Genomic DNA, 18654 nt, shown 5'->3' with positions numbered 1-18654 from the left:
GGGGGGGTCGGGCTCTGCTCCCAGGGAACAGGGACAGGAGGAGAGGGAACGGCCTCAGGTTGTACCAGGGGAGGTTTAGATTGGACATGATGGAAAATTCCTTCCTGGAAAGGTTTTTCCAGCCCTGGCAGAGCCGCCCAGGGCAGTGCTGGACCATCCCTGGAGGGATTTAAAACCCATGTGGATGTGGTGGTACTTGGGGACACGGGTCAGGGGTAGCCTTGGCAGTGCTGGGGGAACATTTGGACTCCATGATCTCAGAAGACTTTTCCAACCTCAACAATTCTCCATGGCTTTTATTTATCAGGAGGGATGAGGATGCAACTGCAGAGCTCACAGAAGTGCTGTGGCCCACGGCAGCACACAGCAAACACCTGTCCAAGAGCTGCTGCTGCTCCACAAACAGCTCAGGGCTCCCGAGGGGTGACCCTGCCTGCCTGCAGATCCTTAAACCAGACAAAACTCAGAGTGTGAAGAACACAAAAAGGACCCACAACCTCTTTTATTAAATCAGCACCCACACACTGGGTGAGATTCTCCCAGAGGGAACAGCACCAGCACCATGCACTGACATTCTCCCCAGTGCCACTTTGCTTCTGTGCAATAAAATACTGAGAACTTCAACTGAGGTATTCAGAGCTTCCCAGAAAAACAGGAAACAGATGCCTACATGCAGAGGCCTGCCTTGTCTGTTGTTTAAGCTTAATAAAACTTAATTGCATGATTTCTTAAAAGGTCACAAACACCTTTGAGGCTGCACTGGGAGAGCTGAGCTTATTTCCATACTGGAAATACAGCAGTGTCTACAACTTCATTTATGCAACCTAAGAGAAATCCTAGGAAATCACATCTCAGTTACTGCTGCTGTGTTTATTCCAAATCCAGCTCCAGCTGCAGGTTGGGCAGCGCCTGCTGAAGGACACGGAAGGTCGTTTCTTTCTCTCTGATCCCAGGAAGGTCACTCAGGTACAAATATTCCAGGTTCCTGTAAATATTTAAAAAGAAAATGAGCAACTATCATTGAACTGCTGACAGAGAAATTGAAGGAATTCTTCTACTGCAGTTGTTTTGAGTCTTTTAAAGGGTGACTGGTTCTACCGGAAGTTTGTTTCTGCAGTGGGGGCTTGGGGTTTTTAGCTGCAGCATCCAAGAGCATCCCAGGTCTGTCCCACACCCTGAGGCACGAGAGGTGGAGGAAGCACAGAAAGCTACAGGACACAGAGCTGCTGCAGGAGAGGGGTCAGGAACATTAATTATTGATCATTAATTACTTATCCTTGAGCCTAACCACAGCCCTTTAGGTTTGAGACAGAGAGGACTGTCCCACCCAGCAATCCCAGAGAGCCCATAGCAGGGGGCTCTGGAAGCCCCCAGACCTCACATACTTCAGCTTGTGGAGTGCAAGGATGCCTTTGTCGGTGACATTCCCACAGGAGATGATCTTCAGCTGCTGCAGACTCCTCTGCAGGGTGCTGGTCTCGCTGAGCCTCTGCAGACACTCGTCCTGGATGTACATGCACTTCTCCAGTTTGATGTCTGTGACGTGCTCCAGCCCGTCTGCAAAGGCAACAGGGAGGATTTGCTGCACAATTCAACCACCAGCCTGTGCTGCTTGTTCTGTTTTCAGTTTAATAACTGCCCCTAAAAACAGCCAGCAACACATTCCTTTATACAGTAACACACACCTCTGAATCTCCAAAGTGCCTCTGTGGTACTTCAGATTTAGGAAAAACTCAGGATTTGAATCATTTTGGTAAGATTTCAAGAGCTTTGAAATGGGCAAGTAATAAAAAACCTACACAATTTTGGGAAATGAACAATGACTCTGACATTTAAAAGTGCTAATGCCAGAAATTCAGGGTCCCTTGCTATGAAAAAATAAAACAACCTGTTCCCATTTTGGTTTCTGTTATTTAAAGATCACCTAAACCACTTATTTAATCTCTTAAAAATAAGATATTTAAGAAAGTTTTTTATTTATCTTTTTAAAGACATCACAAATGCCTGGAGAATGAGCAGAATAACGACTTCAGAGACACCAAAATCATCCCTTGGTGCAGAAGAATAATAATATTTAGAGTGCTTTTTGTAACAAACTCATTGAAATTTGTGACACCTCCTTAGTGCTGCAGCCACTTCAGGTAAAAGCTGAAGTTCCCAAAGTCTTAGGGACTGATAAATATTTGTAAAGGAGGAGAAAAACCACAAATGATTTATGAGTATCTTGCTAAGGAAGGAGAAAATGGCACCATTTTTCATATTTTTGTGAGAAATGAGCTTTACTTTTTTTTTTTTTAAGTTTAGTTTTAACCATAGCCAGCTGTACACTGATTTATGTGATTTTCTTATAATGTATATATTATTTCTTTATAATGTGTATGTTATTTTTTTACAACAGCAAATGGGGATTTATTGATAGGCAAAGGGTCAGTGGCAAAAATCCTCTTTATATATTTTTTAATGTTATTTGTGTGGTTTCTTTAATGTTACTTATATAGATAGTATAGGCAGTGATATATAGATAGTAATGTTACATAACATTGTACATAAGGTATGCAGTGTTAGAGCATTGGCTACCAAAGCTGACAAGTTACACTGTATCAAAAATAGTTTAAAGTGATTACAAATCACTCATTATAGTTAAAAATTATTACAAATAGTTAGAAGTGTGATGCTTTAGTTAACCACAATGACACAAAGATTCCAACTTGAGAAGGCTGAAAATGACTCCTTTATTTTTGGGATGTGTCTCCCTTTTATACAATTCTACACAGATCAGTTTGGTTGGTGACACAAAGACAAACCTCTTCACTCACATTGGTCAGAGCAGAGGGACAGCAAGGAGAAGTCCCTCCTAGGGAAAAAAATGTAAACAAATTTGCCCTTACAAAAACACATCTCTTGTTTACAAAAAATTCCCTGGGAAAGGAATTTCAGAAACCAAAACATGTCAGGCATGAAACGAGGGCTACAAAAGTGATTACGAATTATATCAAAATTGTCACGATTCATTTGCAAAAGTGAATACATAATATTTTGAGACAATTAAAACCACGAACCATCCCTGTGTGTACATACCCAGGTAGTCAAAGCCCCTGTACATGATGCAGGCGTCGGTGGCGTTGATGGCCTCGATCTTGTACCTGCCCAGGGGCCCCGTGGGGAGCCCGTTGTAGTCCTGCTGCCACTTGGGCGAGCCCTGGAAGCGCACCAGGGCCCCGCAGCGCAGCAGCCACTCCGAGGCCGCGCGGTCGGGACCCACCGCCTGGATCCGCTCGTGGTCCACCCTGTGGGACACAGAGAGAGAGAGAGAGAGCCCTCAGGGGTGTTTGTAACACAGCTACACACACCCAGAGCAGCTAAGAGCTGTCTGTAAAGAGCTTATTCCATTTTCAGTCTCATTACAAGTGTAAAACTTAACACCATTCTGTTGATGCCTTCGGTTTGAGCTTTGGTGTATTTGATGTGTCTGTGGTGGCCAGGGGGGCAGCTCTGAGCTCACAGTCAGTGTCACTCAGCTCTGCACACAGCAGGGACACAAAACAAATCCTTTTCCTGCTGCACACCAAGGACAACTGGGACAAGTGTTCAGGCCCAAGAGCACAACCAAGGCTGGGCTGGAGGGAGAAAACAAGAAGGATGGGACTGCACCACCTGGGCTGGGATTGGACAATTCAACCCCAAGGTGCAAATGGACCCAAACTTATAAAAATGTAAGATTTCGTGACCGTTTGTCCATTTTGTGTCCATTTTGTGACTATTTTGGGTCCACCTTGGGTGTAGCCCTGGCCAGGCTCTTATCCTGTCCAAGGTGTATTTTAAGAGGCCTTTTAATAAATATCTCCTTTATCCTCCAGCTCTGTCCAGTCTCTGTTTCAGGTCTCCCTTCCCAAGGCATCACTATCATCAATCTATTTCTTTGTTACAAAACTTTATAAATGTTTTTCAGCCTATTAGCTTTTGCCACACCTGCTGCTAATACTTCTACCTGCTGCTAATACTTCTACCACCAATCACTGATTTTTTTACCCCATGTAAATTGTAAATTATTTCACCCCATGTCTTGCTACAATCCATCTTTCACAGTTCTAGCTCTCCAAAATACCTGCTCTGTTTGCAAGGCCATCCTTTGAAACTCGTTCCCAGTTCAATTTCTCTCTCAATGTCTTCTCTATTCCTCCATGGCCTTTCCAAGTCTGCACACCTTATCCCAGAGTTTGCAGACAGATGTATGTGAGCTTTCAGTCAGGCTTGGAGAATCCTCTACAAATCCATTTCTCACAGGAGTGTGAAAGGAAATCCCAACCTTCTCCCCCTTTCTCCCTCATTTCTGCATTCTGGCTAGACCTGGATGTGACTCACTGCAGGTGCTCCCCTGCTTTTATTTCATGGGGAAAATAAAGCCAGAGGCTGAAGGAGCAATAATAATGGGTAATAATAATAACATTTCACAGCAAATACCTGGTTTTGTGCACAGTCAGAGAAGGAAGGATATGATTTATTAGAAATGGTTGACGGGTAATTTCTGGATTGTGCAACGCTCAGTCTGGCATGAGGCTTTTTAACTCAAGTGGGAGATGCTTTTTGGCAAAAAAAAAAGAATACAAATACAAGTGGATTTAACTGTTTCCTTCCATGTCTATAAGGAAAGACAACTGAGCTACTGATTGAGTCTGGGGGTGAAATAAGCCCAGGATTTAGGGCTGGGATCCATTTGGGCAGCTTGCCTTGGCCATTGCAGGGAAGGTCACGGCTTTGCAATGGGAACGGACACGGAATAACCCTTAACAACAACCAACACACAGTCTGGGGTGAAAGAGGAGCATTAATGACACAAAACGTTTTCTGCAGCGTAGGGACTCGGCTGTTCTGCTTCACGTACCGCGCAGAGAATTTGAAGGATCTGAAAGTTAATTATTAACCAGCGACTCACTCTTACTTGTTGAACACGGCATTCAGCCATCCCCAGAAGGATCTACAACTGCCCGGCGGCAGCGGCGGCTTCCTCAGGAGCGTTCCCAGCGCCATCATCACCTTCTCGCGGGCGGGAGAGGGGAAAGGAGCTGTTATTTGGAGCAGAGGCAGGAGCAGGAACAGGGGAAGGCCGTGCGGGGCCTTCCCGGCAAGGCCTGAGCGGGGCTGTCGGCCCGGCGGGGAGCCGGCACCGCCCCCGGCACCCAGCGGCACAACCTCGCCCGGCGGAGCGCGGCAGGAGGGGCAGGGGCAGCAGGAGGACAGGAGGAGGGGAGAACAGGAGGAGGAGGAAAGCAGGATGAGGAGGAGAGGAGGAGGTGGCCCGGCGCTCCCCCCGCCCCCAAGATGGCGGCGGCGCTGGCGGCCCGCGCGGGCCCGGGCGGGTTCGGGGCGCTGTGGCGGCTCCAGGCCCGGAGACACAGGTGGGGCCGGAGACACAGCTGGGGCCCCGGAGCGCCCGAACCTCGCCTCGCTCTGTCTGTTCCCCTCGTCTGGTCCCCAGCTGTAACCTTATTCCTGTCCGCTGTCCCTTCCCCTCAGCCCTTCCCCTCTCTCCTTACCCCTGCTCATCCACCTCCCCTCTCTCTTTCTGGGTCGTTTTTCCCTGTCTTTTTCCTTTTCCCCTGTTCCTCTTTCCTATATCCTCTATGTTTGCTATATCACCTTTCCCCATCCCCTTCTCCTCTCTCCCATATCCCCTATATTCTGTATAATCACTTATCCTATATTCTCTATAGCCACTTCCCTATATCCTTTATGTGCTGTCCCAATCCTTTTCCCCTTTACATTATTAATCACTGCCATCTCCTTTTCCTCTCTGCTATATCTCCTGTATTGCCTATAATCACTTCTGTATTCTCTATAATCACTTCCCCTGCATCCTCTATCTGCTGTCCCAATCCTTTTCCCCTTTACATTATCAATCACCCCCATCCCTTTTCCTCTCTGCTGTATCCCCTATATTCTCTATAGTCACTTCTATATTCTCTATAGTCACTTCCACTACATCCCCTATCTAGCTATCCCAGTCCTCTTCCCCTTTACATTATTAATCACCCCATCCCCATTTCCTCTCTGCTATATCCCCCATATTCTCTATAATCGCTTCTATATTCTCTATAGCCACTTTCCCTATATCCTTTATGTTCTTTCCCTATCCTTTCCCCCTTTACATTATTAATCACCGCTACTGCCTTTTCCTCTCTCCTATATCCCCCACATTCTGTATAATCACTTCTCCTATATTCTCTATAGTCACTTCTATATTCTCTATATGGTCACTTCCCCTACATCCTCTATCTGCTATCCCAATCCTTTTTCCCTTTACATTATTAATCACCCCTATCCCCTTTTCCTCTCTGCTATATCTCCTATAATCTCTATAGTCACTTCTATATTCTCTATAGTCACTTCCCCTGTATCCTTTATCTGTTATACCAATCCTTTCCCGCTTTACGCTATTAATCACCCCTATCCCCTTTTCCTCTCTCCTATATCCCCCATATTCTCTATAATCACTTCTGTATTCTCTATAGCCACTTCCCCTATATCCTTTATCTGCTATACCAATCATTTTCCCCTTTACATTATTAATTATCCCTGTCCCCCTTTCCTCTCTCCTATATTCCCTGTATTCTCTATAATCACTTCTGTATTCTCTATAGCCACTTCTGCTATATCCTTTGTGCTATCCCCATCCTTTCCCCCTTTACGTTATTGATCACCCCATCCCCTTTCCCTCTCTCCTGTATCCCCTGTATTCTCTATAATCACTTCTGTATTCTCTATAGCCACTTCCCCTATATCCTTTATGTACTGTCCCCATCCTTTTCCCCTTTACATTATTAATTATCCCTATCCCCTTTTCCTCTCTGCTATATCCCCTGTATTCTCTATAATCACTTCTGTATTCTCTATAACCACTTCCCCTATATCCTTTATGTGCTGTCTCAATCTTTTTCCCCTTTACATTATTAATTACTGCTATCCCTTTTTCCTCTCTCCTATATCCCCTATATTCTGTATAATCATTTCTCCTATATTCTCTATAATCACTTTTGTATTCTCTATAGCCACTTCCCCTATATCCTTTATGTGTTTTCCCCATCCTTTCCCCCTTTACATTATTAATCACCCCCATCCCCTTTCCTCTATCCCGTTTCCCTCTCCCTTTATTCCTTATATCCCCTTCCTTTATATCCCCTCTCCCCGCTATTCCCTACATCCCCTATCCCTACCCTTTCCCCTTTTCCCCTATCCCTGACCCCCTATGCGGTTCCCAGGCCTCACTCAGTGCCGTGTTGTGTCCCCGCAGGTCCTTTGACGTGGCCGTGGTGGGCGCGGGGATCGTGGGGCTGGCGGCGGCCCGGGAGCTCATCCTGCGCCATCCCTCGCTGGCCTTCGCCGTGCTGGAGAAGGAGCAGGAGCCGGGTACGGGCCGGGACAGCCACAGGGACACCGGGGGGAGCTGCCAGAGCCTCGGAGATGGAGATCCGTGTGCGGGGAGCAGCCTTTGGGGGAGTGCCTGCACTTGGTGTTGGGGTGGGTGGTGAATTTCCCATCCTGGATGTGTTTCCAGGCTGGCTTGGAGCAGCCTGGGATAGTGGAATGGAGTGATCTGTAAAGTCCCTTCTTCCGTCCCAAACCATCCTGGGATATCCTGTGATGACTCTCCCCCACCAGGGAATTTCTTCCATCCTTCTCCCGTGTCCTTCAGCAGAGAAACAGAGTTGTCGTCAGTCTGGGCTTCTCTGCTGGGACTTCAGATTGGGGAGTTTTATGTTAAAAAAGCCCAAGTGTTGCTGCTGAGCTGTGTGGGACTCACCACTCCCATGGGAATGTCAGCAGAGAGGAGCAGGAGGGTGAATAACCTGGATAAGGAGTAGTGGAAGGGGACAGGCAGGTCCTGCATGGAGCTGGAGGAATCCCAAGGGATAGACAGCAGTGATTAACTCCAAACAGGACCTGTGAGCCCAAAATCTCTTAAATATCTCAATCAGCCAGGCTGTAAATTGCTCTTGAGATGTTCCATGACTGATAAAAAATGACTTTTCATCCCCAAGACCCACACAAAGTCCTTTACAGCTGGGTGAGTGCCAAGCAGGGATGACCTTTGGGCATCCACACCTTAAGAGGGAGAAGGACCTGACCAAATTACTTCAGTAAAAATGTTTGTGGTGTTTTTTCACCTCTGTTTTATCTGTTTGCAAAGAGGAAATAGCAACCTAATCCACAAATACTCAAAAATCCTCCCAGGCCTGCTGGCATGTCCAAAGGAATTGTGGATGGCACAGATACTGTTAGATGAGGCCTTAAGAGATGCATTTCATTGTAAAAATTGCATTTTTTTAAGACTAATTCTAGCCTGTAAAACATTTTCATTGATTGGCTTGTTCTTGAAGGAAAAACTTTTGGTTTTAAGGGTTTTTTTTCACTGTTGATCCAACACAATGCAGGCTGGGATGGATTATCATTAACCAGGGCTGGCTGTGTCAGTGTTTCTCTAACCTTTTGAGTCCAGGGGAGGAATTAATTTTGCAGTTCTCTCCCTTGATCATCTCTCACTATGCAGATTTAAGGCAGGACCTCAATTAACTCATTTTTCTGACAGCTGAAGTGATTAAGTGGGAACAAATGTGTTCTAACAGTGTATTTTTCTTTCCTTTCAGCCCATCACCAGAGTGGACACAACAGTGGAGTGATCCACAGTGGGATTTACTACACCCCAGGCTCCCTGAAGGCCAAGCTCTGTGTGCAGGGGGCAGCTCTCTGCTACAAATACTGTGACCAGAAGGGAATTCCCTACAAGCAGTGTGGGAAGGTACAGGAATTCCTCATTCCCTGCATTTTACCCTTGGAAACTGAAGCTGTGGAATGTGGGTTACAACACGTGGCATAAGCCTGGTCATGGATTTTCTCCACACTCTCCCAAGTTACACATGATTTTATACAGAAATGGGGATAATGTACATAATCCCCTCCTGCCCCCAAATCATCCCTTCCTGCTGATGAGTCTCAGGTTGAGAGGAGGTTTTTCATGACTCTCCCCACCCATTTTTAATTCAATGTATCTTTGGTGCAAGGTGAGAACCAGGACTGGGCAAAGCATTCCAGGTGTGGTCAGACCCAGTGAAACAGAGTTCTGTATCCATTTCCCAGTTATTCCTAACACTCCATTCAGGTTTTCCAGCTCCTACTGGGCATTGAGCTGCTGTTCCTACAGATCTCTTTATCCTAACCCCGAGGTTTTAGCCCTGAGGGATAAATTTGAATTTCTGTCTGGTCTGTTGCTCCCTGTGCTGCCAGGCTGGGCACAGGGTGGCACTGTGGATCCGTGCAGCAGCACACCAAGGGGACAGCCTGCTCCAAGCTCCTGTCCTGGAGGGATCAGCTGGAGCCTGGGGGACTCTGAATTTGTGTGTTTTGTACCAACAGCAGGCTGGCAGCAGGAGCAGGACACTGCCTGTCCCCCGTGCTGGCACTGCTGGGCCACCTCCAGTCCTGGGGACAGCTCTGGACTCCTCACAGCAAAGCCACATGGAGGGGCTGGAGTGTGTCCCCAGAAGGGAACAGAGCTGGGGGAAGGGTCTGGAGCACCAGGAGAGGCTGAGGGAGCTGGAAAGGGGCTGAGCCTGGAGAAAAGGAGACTCAGGGGGGACCTTGTGGCTCTGCCCAAGTCCTTGACAGGAGGGGACAGCCAGGGGAGACTCTGCTCCCAGGGAACAGGGACAGGAGGAGAGGGAACGGCCTCAGGCTGGGCCAGGGGAGGTTTAGATTGGACATGATGGAAAATTCCTTCCTGGAAAGGTTTGTCCAGCCCTGGTAGAGCTGCCCAGGGTTGGAATCCCCATCCCTGGAGGGATTTAAAAGCTCTGTGGATGTGACACTTGGGGACTTGTGGTCACTGTGAACAGACTCCTTGTTTAAATGTAGTGACACTGGTACAATTCCACTCAGACCATGTCCTTACTCTCTTATCAAGACTGTTTGAGGTTTGTATATCTTGGGTTGAGTTCAGTTTTACATCTAAAAGCATCCCAGTGGTTCTGTAAATTCATATTCTCTTCTTTCACATGCAGACTTGGAGTCTCAGGGTGCTTCTGGCAAATATTGTCAATTGATAGCAACTCAAACTACAGTTTAACATTTATTTTTTAATTCTCTATGATATGTTAGTGCTTCCTCAGCAACAGAATTTTGTGCAATTAATGGCACCAACCATTTCTCACCATTGTTCACTCATCACTACTGCTTGAGCTTGATGCCACACCTGCCCTGGCTCTGTTTTGCTCACTGCTGTGCCTTTTTTTCCTTTCCCAAAGCTGATTGTGGCTGTGGAACAGGATGAAATTCCAAGGCTCAAAGCTCTGTATGAGAGGGGGCTGCAGAACAACGTCCCAGGGCTGAAACTCATTGGAGCCAAGGAAATCCAGGAGAAGGAGCCCTTCTGCAGGGTAAGGCCTTGCCACCCTTCTAATTATCTTGTAGGAGCTGTTTCCTCAGGTGAAAACATTAATTGAACACAAAGATTTATTTTTCTGGCCTTGAGGTTCAAGTTCAGAAGAGGCTTGAAAATTCCTTCCCATCCATAAAATGGATTTGGATCAAACCAATTTCAGTGCAGTTTGGAGTAGTTGTTATTTAGCACTTCTCAGCCTGTTTATTTTCCCAGCAGGAGGAATGTGTGGGGTTCATGGGACACAGATTTGTTATTGATTAGTTTGTCTTTGTTTGAAAGGAAAACCTGGGTGTGAATTCCCTGTGCTGTTTCATTGGCAGCTTGCTCTGGTGTAAATTAGGAGTAGTTGTAGGTACAGACAGAAACTTTCTGGAAAAAAATCTTTTTAAATCTTTTTTTATTTTCCCTGTAAACATTTTGGATCTGCTCCCCAAAACATCCTTGGCATGTTCCAGATCCAGCTGAGCCTGTGGGGAGACAGCAGCACTCCCTTCTCATGGCACAGCAGATATTCCAGATGAAATATTCCAACCTTCTCTCTTCCTCTGTGTCTTTAAAACCTTTCCAGGGACTGATGGCCCTTGATTCTCCCTACACTGGGATTGTGGATTACAAACAAGTGGCCCAGTCCTATGCCAGAGACTTCCAGGAGGCAGGTGGGACAATCTTGACTGATTTTGAAGTCACAAACATGGAGATGGCCAAAGAAAGTTCTCCAGGAAGTGAAGATGGTAAGGCTGGAATTTTTTTTTTTTGTTCAAAACACAATTGTTTTAACTGAAATTTCTGAATTTTTCTGTCTCCTAGGGATGAGAAAAAAGGCAAAATTATCTTAGTGAGAGTATTCAGCAAACTCACTTGGGGTTTTTTTTGCAGGCAGGTCAGCCTTCAGCTGAAACATGTAAAACTGATGGAAGAAAATGAGAGTAAAATGGAGAAATGAAGTTGTTCTCTCCTCTTAACATCAGATTTATCTGAATCTTACATGTTTATTCTTGTGATAGTGATTTTCCTTGTCCTGAAGGGAGGTTGGATTTTGCTGGCACACACACAGAGAAGAATAAAAACCCCATTAATTAATAAATACATTAATGTCCAACAATATTAATTATGACAACAGTAGTTCTTCCATAGCTTGGAAGATATTCCAGAGGAAAATTCCTCCCTGGTAAACAAGCTGCTTGTTCTGTCAGTTCCCTGTTACTTGTTCTAGTAATTCCTTCTCTTGTCTAATTCCATTTCAGGTCTGAAATACCCAGTTGTTGTTAGGAGCAAAAAGGTAAGAGTGAAAAAGAAATTTTAATTCCTTCCAGGAAGCTGCTTCTCTTCTTTTTTTCAGATGGATTAATAATCTCCAAAAAAATAAAAAAATAAAGGTTAAAAAGCTGCTGTTCAGCAACATGATCAGTTTGATAAAACAACTGCAATCAGCTCTTAACAATGAGGATGCTCAAATTAATTAATAATAATAATAATAATGTAAAATAATAAACTATAACTTTCTGCTGCCTAATATTTAACATCCCTTATCTGCTCTATTTGCACAATCTGATGCTTGTGTTTCCAAGAATTCCTTTTATGACTCGTTCATTTGGTGACAAACACCAATTTTCATGTTTACTTTTGGCCTCTGGCATCCATAAAGTGATAAGGAGGCTTTTGAGCATCATTTTATTATCATTTTATCATCAGAACTTCTTCAATAAAACAGGTGCATGACAGGAACTGTGCTTGTAACCCCTTCACCTTCAGGAGTGAATATCTGCAACAAAAACAACCTCAAAACTCTCTGGTAGTTTTAAAATTTAGTTCTGCTGCTTTTTTTTTTTTTTTTTTTTTTTTTTCTCCTATTTTTTTCTCTTTCCTTAAAACGTAACTTCCAAAATCTGTTTAAGATTTTTCCACCAAATACCGGTATTTTTATTCAAAATATTTTTCAGTTGAAGAAAAAAAAAAAAACAAACTATAGTTGCGGAGGCCCTTGAAAAGTATTTAAAAACAGCTACTGTGAGCTAAATAAATAGATAATAGTTTTTAATTTTTTAAAAATTATTTATTTAGATGGCAAAGTGTTTAATATTTAGCAGTGCTAAATATCTGCGCGCCGTCAATTCGTGCAGCCCGTGGGGTCAAAATCATCCAACAGCCTTATGTAACTCACCTAAATAAACACCTGTGGGGTGTTTTTAGTAGATACGTTAAATTTTGATGTGCTTTTTGTTCCCCACAGGGTGAGGAAATCTCCTGTGGGCACATTTTGACCTGTGCAGGGCTTCACTCCGACCGCGTGTCCGAGATCAGCGGCTGCAGCCCCGAGCCCCGCATCGTCCCCTTCCGGGGGGATTACCTGGTCCTCAAACCAGAGAAGTCCTACTTGGTGAAAGGAAACATTTATCCAGTATGTACCCCCTGGTTTGTGTCCCACACTGTGTCCTGAGAGCTGCTGGAAAGGCAGGAAAAAGGGGAAAATTCCGTCTGTCAGACAGCGATGCGCAGACGTGGCTGGAGATGCAGTTGGTTTGTGACAGGGCAGTTTGGGTTTTGTTAATTTATGAGTGAGACATGGAAGTGGGAAATTATTGCCAGTTGGTTTGGTTTGTTTATCATTTTAGTTTTGTTTTTGTTTTTCTTAATAGAGAAAAGATGGAATATCACATTGCCACATATGCAGAAAACTCGAAATTATTTCTGTATGTTTTAAAATTAATCTGTAAGCAGGATTCAAAAGTCAGGGAGTGATGACAGCAAATTATTATTTATTATTTAAATAATTATAACAGTCCTGTTTAATCTCTTTAGTGATAATCTGGACAAAGGGGTTGGCTGTACCCTCAGGAAATTCACAGGTGACACTGGGGGACTTTCCCCACCTCAGTGATTCTGGGATTCTGTGATGAATTATTGATTAATTATTGTGCTAACACCCCACACTCAGATTTAGATGTTTTCCTCTCGACCTTATTTTTGAATTTGCTGGTTTGGTCATAAAAAATAGATGTGGGAGAAAAAGGGACAACCTTTCTACCACCTAATATAGGTAAATAATGGGATGAGGAGGAGCAATCCCAGACAGAAAATGTAATTATAGAACAAGTGGAGAGAATTCCTAGGGCAGCATTTTAGCTAATTCTCTACATTTAAATACTGATTTTCTGAATATGAGTTTAGCTTTGCCTGCTAAATGCTGAATCTTTGGGAAAATTGGAATGCTGGGCATTGCTCATCTCACCTGGGAATCATTCAGGGTCCTGTCTTGGGATGGGAGAGAGGAACAACAGAAGAACGTGCAGATATTTATTATTAATATTAACCAGCCCTGCAAAATTCAGGCTGTTTTGTACACACAGTGAGGGTTCCTGATATTTTATATTCTGTTTTATTGCAGTATAATTGCTGCTGGTGAGTAACATCAGAGTGTCACTGGTTTTGTTGTGGGTTGATTTATATCATGAGAAACCATGTGGACTTTTTTTTCCTCTGTTATTTGTTTTCCTTTTCCCTAAAAAATTCAGCTTCACCTGGCCCTGCTCTGTTCTCCAGTGCTTTAATTAATGACATGCCACGACTGCACAATTAACAAACAGCAAAACCAGCTCAGAGCCAATTCTGAGGCTCTGTGACTCGGAGCTTTATGGCTGTGGTTGGAAATAAAAAGGCAAAATTTGCTGTTTGTAAAGAGCTCTGATCCCTCCTGTGCCCCATTCCAGGTTCCCAACCCTCGGTTCCCTTTCCTGGGGTTCCATTTCACGCCCAGGATGGATGGCAGCATCTGGCTTGGCCCTAATGCAGTGCTGGCCTTTAAGAGAGAGGGCTACAAACTCTTGGACTTCAGCCCTGGAGACTTTTTAGATGCTGTAACCTACAGGTAAGGCCTCTTTTTGTATCTGCTGGGTGCTCTTGTTGAAATAGAAGCCAATTCCTGCCCCAAATCCTGCTTTTCCCACGTTTTTGGGGTGTTTAAAGACAGTTGTGCTGGTGTCTTGGGCCTCCCCAAGACATTTGACTTGGTGTGGTCTCATATTTGAATTTTCTACCAGGACATGTCTCAGCCAGTCTGGGAATGTGGCTGTTCATTGGAAGGTGCTGGTGGAGCCATTCCAGGCTTGGTTTTGGTCCAGTGCACTGTGATAACTTAATCATTAAATACCTGCAGAGGGTGCTGGGAGAGCTGGGAATGTTCCCCTGGAGAGGAGAAGCTCCAGGGAGAGCTCAGAGCCCCTGGCAGGGCCTGAAGGGGCTCCAGGAGAGCTGGAGAGGGACTGGGGACAAGGGATGGAGGGACAGGACACAGGGAATGGCTTCCCACTGCCAGAGGGCAGGGATGGATGGGAGATTGGGAAGGAATTCCTGTCTGGGCTGGAATTCCCAGATTTGCTGTGGCTGCCCCTGGATCCCTGGAAATGTCCAAGGCCAGGCTGGACATTGAGGCTTGGAGCAGCCTGGGACAGTGGGAGGTGTCCCTGCCCAGGAACATTTCCAGGACTGGAATTCAGAGTTAATTCAATGCCACAGCTCCATGAACAAGGTTTGCTGAAGCAGAGAAGGGCAAACATTCATTTCTCCAATACAAAGCATCATGTAATTCCTGATTTTGGGAATGGGAGCTCGTGCCTTGCAGTTGCATTTGCTGCCTCATTCAGCAGCTGCAGCTGGTGCATTTTGAGGCAGATTTTCCCTCCCTGCAGTTGTTTCTCCCCTTGCAGTGGGCTCTGGAAGCTGGTGCTGAGAAATGTGTCCTATGGCCTGGGGGAGCTGTACAGAGCCTTTTCCATCAGTGCCCAGGTGAGGCAGCTGCAGAGGTTCATCCCTGAGGTCACCACCAATGATGTTCTCAGGTAAGAGAAACATCTCCTGTTTGAGGAATCTCGTATTTGAACAGCAGAAAACGTGGCAGGGGTTTAGTCCTTTCTTCTACCAAAATATGATAGCAAAGCTTGGAGCTGCCTCCAGCTTGGGACATCCTGGAGCCTCCAGGATGAGCACAGGGATGGAGCAGCTCTGCTGGGAGGAAAGGCTGAGAATTTTGGGATTGTTCAGCCTGGGGTGACCTCACTGTGGCCTTGCAGTACTTGAAGAGAACACACAGAGTTCGAGAGGGACTATTTACAGGGCCTTGGGAGAATGGCCTCAAACTGCCAGAGGGTGGGTTTAAGTGGGATATTGGGATGGAATTCCTGGCTGGGAGGGTGGGGAGGCACAGGGTGCCCAGAGAAGCTGTGGCTGCCCCTGGATCCCTGGAAGTGTCCAAGGCCAGGTTGGACACTGGGGCTTGGAGCAGCCTGGGACAGGGGAAGGTGTCCCTGCCCATAGAATGGGGTGAGCTCTAAGGTCAGAGGTTGGACTTGATGATCTGGGAGGTCTTTTCCAACCTCAAAGCTCCCATGACTCTCAGATACCCCCACTCTGCCTCCTGAGAGGGGAGACCTCCCAAAAAAACCTTTATCTCCACTCTCTGCCCTCTCCCTGGACTCCTTCCCACGGGAATCCATTTTCTCACTCGCGACAACATTTCCCTGCTGCCGGCTGAGCTCCTCCTTGCTTTTTCAGGGGTCCCTCTGGTGTGAGAGCCCAGGCTCTGGACAGTGAGGGCAATCTGGTGGATGACTTTGTGTTTGATGGAGGCACTGGGGCCGTGGGGAGCAGGATCCTGCACGTCAGGAACGCTCCATCTCCTGCTGCCACCTCCTCCCTGGCCATCGCCGCCGCCATCGCCGACGAGACCCAGCGCCGCTTCCAGCTCTGAGTCCTGCCCAAGGAACGTGGAATTCCTGCCTCTCTCCCAGCTGGGGATGCTCCTGGAGGACACCAGGCAGTGTTCCCAAGCAGCTCTGGGGATGTGGCAGGTTTGGAGCTGAGCAGGAGCAGCCACGGGTGGTGGGATTCTCCAGGTGGATTTTGCATTCCTGTGCTCCGGTGCTTCCTCAGAGGGATGTGAAAAGCCACGGGCACTCTGTGTGTGTGTGTGTGTGTGTGCTCTGATTCCATTTCAGCTGGAGTCTGCAGCCCTCTAGATTACATGGAAGTAAATGGAATAGAAGGATAAGCCCTGCTGATATGGAATTAAAGGCTTTATCAGAGGTTGAGAACAATATTCAGAGCCTTGGACGTGAATGTAGAGCACTTCACAGAAAAATGAGCTTAAAGAGGATTACCAAACCCAAGGCAATTTAGATCTGCAATTCAGATACTCTGTCTGATCACTGTCTCTGTTTTTTTATGGAGCAGAAATGAAAATATGGATATAAACAATCATTTTTCATTTAATTTACAGCTGGGAAATCAGCGCTGATCAGAAACTTCATCAGTGGGTTTGGGTTTCTTCCCACCTTTGAATGCTGATAATGCAGAAGGAGCTGATCTTTGTCCAGCCAGTTGAGCAATCCAGGGAAAAATGGTCTTTGGAACAGGGAATGTGAAAGGAGAGAAGCTCCAGAGACTCTGCCTTGAGTCATGTTTGATATTGCTTCCCTTGGAGCCTGAACAGGGATGAGTCAGGAAAGTTTCCCATTTTCCCTGATGGTCCCAATGCTGGTGACTCCTCTGAACTCCACTGAGACCCAATTTTTATCAGAAATACACCTGGAGGGGTCTGTGTGGAGAGAGATGTGGAATAAATTCAGTGCTGAGCTGAGGATCTGGGAGTGTCCTGCAGAATTTTGTGGCCTCAGGGACAAAGTATTGAGAGTTTTATAGCAGAGGCTCCCAGGGTGTTGGGTAACTCAGGTAATTGTGGGGTGTTTGTGTCAGAAAATTGGACACAAATTTTTCCTTAAGAAGTTTTTTTCTGAGCTCCTCTGATGGGAGTGGGTTACACGGGGGGCAGCTGTGAGGCTGATTTTACTGTACAGATTGAAAACACTTTTTTGAGGGGGAGAAAAATGGCTTAACCTTCCTTTTTTCTTTAAATTTCTATTTTTCCTTATTTTTTCTCCTGGTAAAATCTACTTCACCAGCAAACTGACCGCTGGAAATTCCAATACCAACCCTTCCAGAGCAAAAGTTTTGATCCCTTCAGGCAGAGATTCAGCTCTCCCAAGCCTTGCAGTGCCAGGGGGCTGTGCCAAACTTCCCACAGTGGAACAATCCTGTCCTCCCTCCCTGCCACAAGTGTTGCCTATCAACGGTAAATCCTACAAAAGGATTGCAAAAGCCACTTCCTCCCACACGGGGTGTGGCCCTGACATGTATCAACAGAAGAAAAGAACATTAAAATGCAAAGCAGGCAGAGAGCAGGGGGAGTCCTAAGTCAGCATTTCCCTGTGCTGCCTGCGGTGCTTTTTCCTCTCAGGTGATGATTGTTTTGGGGGTCAAGTTTATTTGAAGGGTAAATTATAAACCTTGATGAAGTATTCTGTGAAAATAGATTTTTTTTTTCAGAGATAAGAGTTTTTACACTTTTGTTATAAAAATTAATTCAGAGATGATGATGTCAGGATTTCAGGCATCAATCTTGCTGCTCACAAAGTGTGAAAATGTTTTAATTTATTTTCCAAATAAGCCTCACTTGGATGATTTCATAAATGTGCTTTTATGATTAAAATAGTCTGGTGGGTTGTTTTTTTTTTTTTTTTTTTAATGCTGTGTATTTCTCCTGACTCAGAGACAAGTTTCACTGGGATTTGTTCATTCTCAGCTGAATTAGGCAGGACATCACTGTGTGTGCAACAGGAATTCCTTCAGGAGGGGGACACATGACCAAACTTGTCTTCCTAAATTGTCTTATCTGTGTTTCTCACACCTCAGAGCCTCTCCTCACTCTGAAGGCTGAGCTGGGCCTGTTGGGACAGGTGGGATGAGAATTCCTGAAACTCTGAATAAATGTTTGGACAAACACAATTTTTTTCCCCCCAAAAGCGTTACAGAATTATACAACCCCAGAGTGGTTTGGAGTGGGAAGGATCTTAAATCTCATCCCATTTCACCCCTTCCACTATCCCAGGCTGCTCCAAACTCTGCCCAGCCTGGCCTTGGGCACTCACAGGGAACAATTCCTTCCCAATATTCCCTCTAAACCAGTGCCCAGCAAGTCCTAAACTCTGGAAGGAGCAGGAACTGTGGGTCTGTGGGATGTGCCACCATTATCCCATTATTCCTTTTTCTTTTTGCACACAGTTTGGGTTTGAGGAACAAGCATTTTCCCACAGAAATAAATATTTTTTGGGAGCCTCCCAGGCTGCTCTGGAGCAGAAGGAGCAGTTTCTGCCTCTGGAAGCATCAGGCTC

The 18654-nt window shown here is 45.6% G+C and overlaps 2 protein-coding genes across 2 annotated transcripts; one reads left to right on the top strand and one right to left on the bottom strand.

Annotated features, from left to right (window-relative positions):
- Positions 1 to 278: 278 nt before the first annotated feature.
- DMAC2L (distal membrane arm assembly component 2 like) lies at positions 279 to 5203 on the bottom strand. The gene is made up of 4 exons (XM_083864075.1): positions 4940 to 5203; positions 3079 to 3287; positions 1386 to 1557; positions 279 to 985 (listed from the first exon to the last, which is right to left on the bottom strand). Exons 1-4 carry the CDS (start codon positions 5029 to 5031, stop codon positions 871 to 873), a joined length of 588 nt encoding a protein of 195 aa, XP_083720201.1. The 5' UTR covers positions 5032 to 5203; the 3' UTR covers positions 279 to 870.
- A 101-nt stretch (positions 5204 to 5304) lies between these two features.
- On the top strand, positions 5305 to 17064 carry L2HGDH (L-2-hydroxyglutarate dehydrogenase). Its single transcript, XM_083864074.1, has 10 exons — positions 5305 to 5396; positions 7289 to 7404; positions 8643 to 8794; positions 10296 to 10427; positions 11001 to 11163; positions 11677 to 11711; positions 12663 to 12830; positions 14140 to 14297; positions 15136 to 15267; positions 15980 to 17064. The coding sequence occupies exons 1-10, from the start codon at positions 5320 to 5322 to the stop codon at positions 16173 to 16175; spliced, it is 1329 nt and encodes a 442-aa protein (XP_083720200.1). The 5' UTR covers positions 5305 to 5319; the 3' UTR covers positions 16176 to 17064.
- The last annotated feature ends 1590 nt before the right edge of the window (positions 17065 to 18654 follow it).

The sequence above is a fragment of the Zosterops lateralis genome, assembly GCF_965231275.1.
Source record: "Zosterops lateralis genome assembly, chromosome: 6".
In the NCBI taxonomy this organism is placed as follows: Eukaryota; Metazoa; Chordata; class Aves; order Passeriformes; family Zosteropidae; genus Zosterops; species Zosterops lateralis.
The sequence above is the reverse complement of the archived record's forward strand: the minus strand, read 5'-3'. Positions and strand labels throughout refer to the sequence as shown.